Source organism: Notothenia coriiceps, unplaced genomic scaffold, assembly GCF_000735185.1.
Source record: "Notothenia coriiceps isolate Sejong01 unplaced genomic scaffold, NC01 NC01_scaffold00019799, whole genome shotgun sequence".
Lineage (NCBI taxonomy): Eukaryota > Metazoa > Chordata > Actinopteri > Perciformes > Nototheniidae > Notothenia > Notothenia coriiceps.
In genome coordinates, this window is record NW_011352500.1 from 700708 (window position 1) to 711561 (window position 10854).

Sequence of the window (10854 nt, forward strand, 5' to 3'; positions counted from 1 at the left end):
TAGTATGAGGATGTGTTTGGGAGCTATTATAAAGCACCCTGGTACTGTGCCTTGCTCAAGGGCACGTGGACAAGGCCCCTAATGCAAACTAGCACCTCTCAAAGTAACGATCCACAGTCGGGACTTAATAATATTTATAATAGAGTGTATTTATATGGCACTTTTGTCTGAATCAAAGTCGCTTTACAATATTATGTAAGGGAGGGTTGGGGCAGAGGGAGGACAAACAAAAACGTTTACCGGGCATGGATTGTTTCTGTCTCTAATAAATAAATTTTTTGTAAGACTGTGATTTACTATGTTCCCTAAATGTTCAGGGTGTCGTCTGGGGTTCAGGGGTTCGAGGAGGCGACTGAGATCACGTAGTGTGTGAAGCAGGGCGGAGTTTTTGAGTAGAGAAGGGAGANTCAGTGAGATACCTCAATGGAGGAAAAGCTTTTCTACTCTGTTTCAAATATGCAATCAAACTGTGGGACCTTTGCAGAGGACACTCACCTTCAAAGTGCTGGGTAGGTTTTCTGCAGGTATTTCTGAAATGTTGTTGGAACTCAGCACCAATTCCTCCAGCTTTGAGAACTTTAACAGCCCATCGTCAATGACTGATACCTGAACACAACACAGGCAAAACATCAAGTTGAGACCAAAATGAAGTTTTAGTTTGAAGTTGGGCGTAGTCCCAGTAAAGGGTGCGAAGGGGGAAATAGACACCCCCCTCCTCTGACTAATAACATCCCTAAGTTTAAGAGTCTCAAAACGTTACAACTGCGTACCTGAGATCAAAATGAAGGCTGAGCTCCAAGATGGAGTGGTATCACTTTTCACCCCTCTCCTGATTTGAAACCACAGCCTTATTTGATCCAATCGCAAGATGGATTCTATTTTGATATAGTGTTGCATTTGTTAAACATGGCCCCTATTGACTTTAAGTTATTAAGACCTTTTTCCCTTTTGGGGATTTTTTGTCATCGGGAAGGCATGCGAGGAAATCAAATGTCTTCTCCATGAATTAAAGGTAACAGGGTGAGTATTTGGTACAGCTACAAAGGGTGGTCAAAGGGTTGTCAGAATCAGCTCATATAAGCTGCTGATGAGTTTTTTATATAAAAAGGAGAGATTGTTCCACAGTGTTGGAGCTTGAATAGTAAAGGCATGATTCCACATTCACGTGGAGATGGAGGTACTATTAACAACATTAGACTATTTGATCTGAGTGAGGTGGAGATAAATCAGTACACTCACTCCATTGTCCACAATGCGAAGTGTAGTAAAGTAGTTGTAGATGAAATCTGCGTGCAGGCGTTCATGCTGGAGCACAGCCAGCTGTCTGAGGGCCGAGGCCTGGGGGCTCCAGGCTTCATCCAGCCGCCACGGAGAGTGAGGGCAGGTCAGCAGGTCGAGGAGGGCGTCTGTCTCCTCCGTCCCTGCTTCTTCTGTACTTTCTCTGCTCTTTCTCTGGAAACATATTCACTCTGTTTATCAATGTCCTGTATAAAGAAACTAGCTACTGTATGCAGTTTTGATATTGCAGGACAGGCTAAAAGCTTTAACAAATAGACAAAACAATGAAACTTCCCCATTTGATTTTCTGTTGAATTATGCAAATGATTCGTTTCTAGAACATACTGCCATTTTATCAGAATATAAGAACAAGCCAGTCTTTAAAGACCTTCAGAATATAGACAGGAATAAAACTGCATGATTTGTGTAGGAGCTTCTGAGACTTCTGGCTCAAAGTATGATAACTATTTTTGATAGCCTTCAAACATATGTTTTCCATACAGTTGGCATAACACTACAGGTAAATAGAATAAAAGGTTAACTAATAGATATCGCTTTGAAACTTACCCAGTTGATTAGAAATACATTTTTCTTTGTAATAAAAGTTTTCTGGAATGTAATGTTTAATGTTGAACATGCAAACAAAGCATTATCCTATGCTCAGTTTTAGTGAATAAGGAGAATTCAAAAGGTCAAAGTGAAGCACAATAAACACACTTAAAGAGGCCCTATTATGCATTTTTGGGTTGCGCCGCCGTGTGTAGAGGCCGTAATGCTGCGTTCACACCGGACGCGATACGATGTTTGGGGGGCGGCGCGATTACATGTAAAGTAAATGCAGAGATGCGGACAGATGCAAATTCACTCCGACGGCGAGCATGAAGCGGTTGATGCGAATTCTGCGGCGCGATTGAGGCGATTGAAGGGGGCCGCGACACATGCTCGAGTACAATTTTTTCAACTCGAGCGCCATATTCGTGTGACACGATCTCGCCGTAGCCAATCAGCGGTGAGGTTCCCAGCCTGCCGTCGCTGACGTTCAACCAGAAAACATCAGCCGTTAGCTGTTAGTAGTTAGCACACAGAGCTCACAGCTCCTCATATCTGTTCAGAAACTAGACAGAAGTTTAAGAAGAACAAACCACAGACTGTGTGTCATGGTGAATACAGTCGCTGGTTTATTTGTGTCTGTATGCCGTTGTTGTGAGTGTGGACGGAGCATATACAACGTTAGCTTAGCCTGATCGATCCAATCTCCATTCAGAAAACACGCATTTTAAAAGGTTTTTCGCCTGCCGTCTTGTCTGCAGACTTGTCAAAGCATTAATTCATGGTTTTTACTAGCCGGTATCAGTATGTTGTTACTTNCCGGGGGGCGGTGGGTGCGGGTACAGTTAGGTACGTGGCCAATTTGTAAAAACAACAGAGGAGACGGTGTACGGGAATAGTATTATTAACATTTCGGCTGGAAACTAAGTCTGTTGTACGGTTATTATTTTATTTATGTGAGATATATTTTCATAATAATTCAGGCTGAGCGGCACCTGAGCAATGAACTCTTCCACCACTCAAACCGTAAGTCCCCGGACAGGTGCACGGGGAAGCTCGGTTTGCCGTGTACATGGTCCGTCACCGAAATATTATCGAGGGTTTGGTGTAGGAGTATGATCGTGTTACCAATGTCACGGTCTCTTCTGTGTTAGTGACACACACCCGCCACAACACATGTACGGGCGATAACACTGCTAATTTCTCCTAAAAGAGATGAAGGGAAAGGTATAAACGACAGGTTACATTGTACCTGTAAAAAGTTCCCTACACAAATACTACCTGACAATTATGAAAGAAAACGTCAGACGAATTTTAGTATTAGTACTGGGACTAAACAAACATCCAGGTTTCATTTGCCTTTGTTTACCGACGCTCTTTACCTTCGACGTAGACCTCTGCCACTGGCACCCCTCACTTCCCCATCGACCTCTTTACCAGTCAGACCGCAGACCTCGAGTAGCAGAGGAAGAAGAGAGGTGTGGTCCGTGGAGGTAATTTTTGTACCGTAACCGTTCGGTCCGAATGAAAGTGGTACTGCAGAGGAGAAGAGATGAGTTTTGAGGCGGGACTGGAAGTGTGTGAGGTACTAAGTCACGGAGAGCTTGGGGACTTGGGGTCTGCTGTGGGACTTTAAACCCTTGTTTCAATTATGTCAGAATGTTTTTAAATAAATAATCTCTGTACTTGGTTTTACAGTGTGAGAAGTAATCTGATAATGTAATGGGGATGTTCAACCTTTTGAAGCTGCTGTATTCTTCTGTTTAGAGCCGCTGTCCGCTCCCCGCTTTGGTTCCTTCTCCTTCTTCTTGTCCTCTTTGAGTTTCTTTCCCAGATCCTAAAGATGAGAGAAAACATATCCCACATAAAATAAATCTCCACGTCGGTTCGATACTTTATAATCCTGAAGCTAGTTTTTCATATATCCTGTCTCGATATTTCCAGACTTCAATTTGACTCCTTGTAATTCCTCTGAAATAGACCAGATAGTTGAACCATTTCAGCAGCTACTCAGGATGTAAACTTGCCTTTTCAAGTGTTGGCGCAGCTTCCACCTCAGTCTCAGCGTGAAGAGCACCGAAGTCACAGAGGACGTCCACCTTCCCTCCTCTCTGCACCAGGCTCTGCAGCGGGACGTGCACAGAGCCAAGGGTTCTTTGGATGGAGGCGTCCTGCACCAGCTCTAGCACAGATTTCTTCTTTTTGTCTTTAGACTTATCTTTGGTGGAACCAGATTTAATTGGAGACTATGGAGGAAACACAGACAGGAAATTATGAAAATGATATGCAGTGGAATCTGCCAAAACAGACTTGTGTGAGCTCTGGTGGATTTTCCTTTGATCTATTGATATAAGTGGAACTTCAAATGCACAACCACCTCATTAATAAAACCATGATATGGAGATAGAAATGTTGTCTTCTGCGGATAAACAAAACCGAAATTACATGGGAACATTTTATCTTTTTTGAATTTAGGGTCAAATCAACCTGACCTGCTCTCTCTCTGCAATACCCTCACACTAGGGGTGTGTATATTGACTGGTAGTGACAAAAAATGTCAGTGGAATTGGCAGATGCCGTAGATTCTTGGGTCAGCTGCAGATGGCCCGGAGCAAACTTAGCTACTGATTTCTATAATAGAACTGGAACCTTCTTGTTATCGGTCAACATAAGACTATGGAAAATCATAATCTATAATATTGAAAACATCTGTAATGATATATTTTCTTTTGGATCAATAATATGTATACTACTAATGAAAGTTACTTCAAAACAAATGCTGAACTATAACTACAATGTGATCACAGTATAATGAGATTTAGAGCAACCGAGGTGGTTTTAATAACCAGTGGTAAAAATCTAAATCTCATACAATATTGCCCGGTCAGTGTGAGCACACAGTTTCTAACTACGTGCCCCATTATGGGTATAAATAATACAGCATTTCCCTCAAATCCATACTCATTATTTTGTATGTACGTGGTGTATATTATATAGCTTTAAGAGGTTTTCAAAGTTTTTGATTGAGTTGAATTCAAAGACAAACTCACTTCTTTCCCTTTACCGCCTTTCTTTTCTTTCACAGTCCGGCAGGGTTTGGGCCCCGGGACGTCTTCAGAGGCTGCAGGCCATGACAGAACCTAAAACGTCAGATGCCCGAAAATGAGTCCTAACACTTGTTGATGCATCTAAACATTTACCGACTGTTTACTCACGTGACCTTTTCCTCCACTATCGTCAGATAAAGGCCTTGATTGAAGAATCGTTTAAGGCCTCCCAGATCACTCATGACGTGTGTTTTTGTGTTACTGAAGTCAATGCAATCTGACCATGTCAGCTTTGTTGTGCTGTGTCTTGTCACTGTAGAAATTAGAGTCCAAGTGTCGCACACAGTGGGTATTGCATGCACAAAAACACGCACAAAACATTCTGTGATACATACAGCCGTTGAGTTAAGATAAGTGATACATGATAATAACCTATAACTAATCAGTCATCCAGTTTCACTGTGTACAACTCTATTCGACAGTATTTTTCTCTGAAGTTCACGGAAACTGATAAGAAAAGGTTCCTCTCACTTCCAAGTGATACACTACCAAATTAAATGAATAATGACATTATTTCCAAATTCCTTGCGTGGAAACATATGTGTCAGCTCTCACAGCGTTTATGATGTAATACAGTTTCATGCAAGAAGTCAAATGAGTTGATTTACCATGGGCAATATCATGGCAGGTTTCCTCAGTGAACACTGTCAAGGCTTGTGTGTCAGGTTTGGAAGATTCTTTTTCACAACTTTTGTTGGATTGTAGGCCGGAAGAACTGAAGCAGTCCTCTGTCATATGTGCTGCGTCAAATTTAGAATCACTGTCATTATTCTGTAAAACAGCAACACGAAAATAATGAAGTGCTTTTTAAAAGACATTTCTTGTCATGTTTACTTATGACATCTGTTATATTCCACAGTGTTTTATGTTTTACTTTAAATAACAATACAAAACAGGGCAAACATAAAACTGATGTTCATGCACACATATAGATTCTTAACAGTTTCTGCTGTTATGAAAGTGACTGTGTGCAATAACAATAAAGTTAAGTCTAATTTATTCGTATACCAAAAAGGGAAGTTCAGAAAATAAACTTTAAAAGCCAACAAAAGACTCTTGAAATAGGCCTTTGAAATGTAAAGAAAATGTGAAACTTTCCCTAGAGTTCAGAATACAAAAGTAACGAAAGATTACGTCACCAGGTTAACAGTTTGATGACTGAGGAAGTCGTATGTGATAAAATAGCTGTAAGCGATGACAGGGAAATCAGGAGTGTTTCCGTCCTCACTCATCAGCGGGTCTGGGATTCCTCTCATCCTGCCCACACTCACTGTGGCTGATGCCCGGTCCACTATCAGATCTGAACATATGGAGAAAATGACAGAAATTATGATAAAAAAAGCCCCCTACATTCAGAGGACTCAGATCTACTAATAACAGCCCACAGGCTCACCACTCTTCTTGGCCAAGCCTCTAAAGCAAAGTTTTTCCTCAGGGGAGACCCATGAGGCGTCCAGGCAGGAGAGCTGAGGGAGACTGTCCAGAGTGAAGCCTGGGTACGAGAGGGCCAGAGTGAAGGGGTTTCCCTCCAGCACCAGCGTCCTGAGGCAGGGGAGCGTGCTCACAGCACGCATCAGGGCCTGCTGGTCCTGAAATTCACAGTGACTCAGGTCCATACACACTAGCTGTGGCCTGAGATCACAAAAACAGTAATAAATTAAGAACTGGATGGACTCTTTTTTTTCTTTCTTAATTTGTAATAAAACTTGTAGCACAAATAGCATAACAACAAATGTAAAGCTGCTTTTGAAATGCTGTAATAAACCATTATGTGCAGCTGGAAAATAATTGTTTCCAAAGAGCGCTCTAGTGATTTACTATCACATTTCCAAAGGAGACACATTTTTTTATATATGTTTTTGAATAACATACTTTCAATGGTTAAAAAAAAGCAAGAGACCGGATACATCCTGTCTGTTGGCCCCCTGGAAGGGAGTTCCAAAAATGCTGGAACGTACATTTCCCATAATGCAACTAGAGTATTTGATTTGATCTCCCTGCCTCCTATATGCCAACTATTTTTAAAGGCCACCACTTTAGCTGATAATGCTGGGTATTTGTTTAATATTTAAAATATTCGCTAGAGACTCAATTTAAAATGAAATTGCAACTGTCTAAAAATCCCCCTGCCACACACAAAGATCCATTAACAAAAGAAATACTGAGATAATTAGTCCAAGCAGCCCCTCCATCCCCAACTTTCTGTAAAAGTTTCTATTCATTTGGCTATTTAATTTTAATCGAAACAAGTATCTAATTGCTGTTGTCTATATTCATTTTCTACTCCAACGTGCAGGAATAAATTCTTATTCCGCAAAATCTAAACAATGTCCCATGTCATCACATTTTTATCGTCAAACTAAGATAAATAAAATGAGATAACATAAGATACACTTTATTAATCCCAAATTGGAAAATATATAAGAAAAGATATGTAAACTATCTGACAAATAAAACACTAATATAAACTGTTACCATAGTAGTATGATGGAAAGTAGTACTTAAATGGTACTTGTGATAAAAAGAACTGGACTTCATGTCTTTGTAGATAACTACAACTATTCTTAATTGATGATAAATAAATATCGCTATGTTAAGGACGTTTTATGGAGATATGTCATTATAAAGCAATACAATTTATTCTGATGTATTTATTTTCTGAAGGAAATCAGAAAATGTTATGTATTTGCTTAAAACATAAGAAAATGGCTCAATTGTGTGTAAAATACTACAATTATAGGCTTTTGCTCTACATTGAATGCCAGACATAATGAAGTGCATACATGTATACTGTAATTGCCTTGGAATAAAAATGCTGAATGTAACAGGTTTTAATCGGAACGGACATTTTTGTGTTTCAGTCACAGGTTTCTGTATTTTGGCTAAACGGTTTCTTGTAGACTCATTATAGAAATGGAGTAATAACACAAGTTATGCAAGATACTGAGACAACATCTCATAGATGTCATACTTCTTCTTTTTTTAAATGTTCTACCTAATCGCTGTCATCACTGTGTCACCAACTGACCACTTTAAAGGTCCCATTTCATGGCCATTTCCACTGATCATAATTCCATTGTGGAGGTCTACTAGAATAGATTTATATTGTGCAATTTCCAAACTCACTTTGGTTTCTCATACAGCATCTCTGTAAACTACGTGTATTCACTGAATTTCACTCTCTGCCTTTAACGGCTCGTTGTAGCTCCAAGAGAAATCAGCAGAGCTGCATGCACTGAGTGTGTGTGAGGAAGTCCGTGGATTGGTCAATTTGGACCAATCAGCGGGGGCTTAACGTAACGGCTCCGCGGGCGTAACGTAACGGCTCCACGGATTGGTCCATTTGGTTCCGGGTAACGCATGACATCATGAGTTACCCGGAAGAATCAATGGACAGTGACGTATCTCCAACGAGGCGTTTTGGGGAGGTATTTTCTGTGTTAAGAGTTTTACTCGCTACAGGGTGTAGTTTGAGGGTTTTGACTCTGCAGACCGTTTACATGCAGAAAAGCCTTCATAACACACAAGGGGACGGGTAATAACCGGAAACGCATGACATGGGACCTTTAAGAGGAAAACTACCGGGGCTACCTCATTAGGTGTCAGCATTAAAAAAATGCAGGCACACTGTCATCAAATCAGATATCTGTGAAATCTAAAAAACCTTCATGACGCTCCATGACATGACATGACATTAAGTCATTATCATTATCTTCCCTTACTCACAATAATAAAAAGTACACTTTGATTGAGTTCAGGGTCAACCTGGTGAAGTAGCGGAGTTAGCGCGTCGTCAAGCGTTAGCAAAAAGCGAGCGCAGCTCACTAAATGTAGACAGCGTAGAGACGTAAATAATTGTACATTGCGCGGCGGGTTTGTAACTAGCCACACATTGCGTCCGTAATGCCGAGAGGTACCGCCGGCGTTGGGTACGTAATCCGAGAAACACACAAAAATACACGAAGTGAAACTGGAAAACTTAAGAGAATAAGTGATTTGACTGTATCTATTACGAAACAAAACGTACAAGTTGTAATTTTAATGTAAGGTCTTTATGAATAATGTTTCTTTTTACATAAAGATTAGTTTGACCCATTCAAAGTTTCGCTATAATAATCAATTCGGAAAATAGATAATGGACATCACAATACGGTTGACATACTTTGTATACAAACTTCCGATAGGTTTTATCAATAGTAATGAAACTCGGTCTTCAGAGTCTTCGAGGATGTGTTTAGTACGTCAAATTAAGGACAGATATAAAGACTTCCAGAAATTTCTGACCGAACAAGAATATAAGACTATTTTACCGTCATACAAGATCTTTGCTTAGTAAAGACGTATTAAGTTGTCTTTATAGTTTACCCTTCAAAGTAACAAAACAGATAACTAATTTCGAAAATCGGACAAGGACGGTTATTAGTTTTGACGTATATTGTCATCGATCAAAGAAATATGTCCTGAACTATTTGTCTACTTATACAAAGGTCTCTTTCTCGTTCTCTTTCATGTCTTCGTTCGTCCCCTGCTCCTCTGTCTGCGGGAGTGAGCTGACGACGCTGGACGGGAGTGAGAGGGCACCGCCGACCTACTTCGGACCTCGGGGGTCCGGAGGCCTGGAGTCTGTCGGACCGCACGAGTGTCGTACTTGCGGACGTGCTGTCTAAAGTAGATGTTGTATGTAATGATGTGAAGCGTACACCGTTACCTCACTCACATGACTAAATAGAGGTGGAGTGAGTCTAGTTGTATCAATACAACAATTATCATGTAGGTAAGAAGGTGCACTTACACCTTAGTACGGAAATGATAAGTTCGAGGTTTGTGACACCTTGTTAGAGAGGAAAATATATTTTTGAGTAGGGTCGTCGAATATACTTCGACTTAGACTGATTGGGAAACCCTGGGGAACCATCGACAGGTTTATGAGTGGACATGGAAATTAATAACCTCTTCTGTAAACTAAAAGGAGCGTACGGAAGGGCTACTGTTTTTAGGGGTTTTTCCCTTTTCCAGAATTATTGAATTTCAGTTATTCCCGTGTACAATGTTTACGTTGTGATATTAGTTCTTAGGTAGAACGCTAACCTAGTTTATTCCTGACACCAAAGTTTTAGTCCTCTCCCCACTTTTCACTAGGTGAGGTAGTAACCTTCAGAGTCTGAAGTAAAACTAGAGTCCATGCGTCAACATTGCAATAACTCTGAGATTTTTGAATCCCTACATAATCAGTCTCCTCCCCCACAGATTAAAGGGGGAAGCGGTGGAAATGACCCTGACTGCGGGTTGAAGTTTGATTTTGAAGTAAACCAGGAGTTGAACTACAAACGGACACAACACAGTCCACTAGTCAGGTAACTGCTACCCGACAATTTCAAGATTTCGACCTCCTTAACCACGACTCAAGGTTGTTGTAAAGTCTTATGGACGTCTTTTGGGATGGGTCGTGAAAACTTCCACTCACCAGGAGACGTTTCCCAGGGTGTCAAACTAACGTATAAACCTTTTTGTCTCATCTTTATCGAAAAGGAGGTAACTCCATAGGAGGTGCACTTTTACTGTGAATGTGTATCATATCGTAACGCAACACCATACACCTCTACCTAATTGAAAAGACTAACGAATTGGAAAAACGATGTTCTAAACCTCAATGGCCACGGTTGGACACGACCAGACGGTGATATTGTCAGAAGTGTGGCTGGCGGACGGAGGAGTGGACCTCATGGCAAGCCGGCAATCCGACGATATTGACCAGACCGAGACTACTACTAATAAGACAATAGAAATGTCACATTCTAGGTGACAAATCAGAGATAGTGTACATTGCGTTCGTTAGTACGTGGTGTACGTGCGGTGTGTGGACAGTGAGTCCTTCAAACGACCAATAATTCTCCCATTATGTGTTGAAGTCCAAACATGA

At 40.8% G+C, this 10854-nt stretch overlaps 1 protein-coding gene across 1 annotated transcript in view; it reads right to left on the reverse strand.

Moving 5' to 3' along the window:
* The window catches only part of LOC104952317 (leucine-rich repeat-containing protein 43), a 7177-nt gene extending 616 nt beyond the window's left edge, over positions 1 to 6561 (reverse strand). Inside the window, exons 1-7 of the mRNA XM_010779123.1 lie at positions 6328 to 6561; positions 6074 to 6234; positions 5543 to 5705; positions 5048 to 5187; positions 4878 to 4967; positions 3855 to 4073; positions 3565 to 3664 (exon numbers count right to left, since the gene is read on the reverse strand). Of these exons, the coding sequence (XP_010777425.1) occupies positions 3565 to 3664; positions 3855 to 4073; positions 4878 to 4967; positions 5048 to 5187; positions 5543 to 5705; positions 6074 to 6234; positions 6328 to 6550 (1096 nt within the window). The 5' untranslated portion in view covers positions 6551 to 6561. The remainder of the gene's footprint in view (positions 1 to 3564; positions 3665 to 3854; positions 4074 to 4877; positions 4968 to 5047; positions 5188 to 5542; positions 5706 to 6073; positions 6235 to 6327) is intronic.
* Positions 6562 to 10854: the final 4293 nt, after the last annotated feature.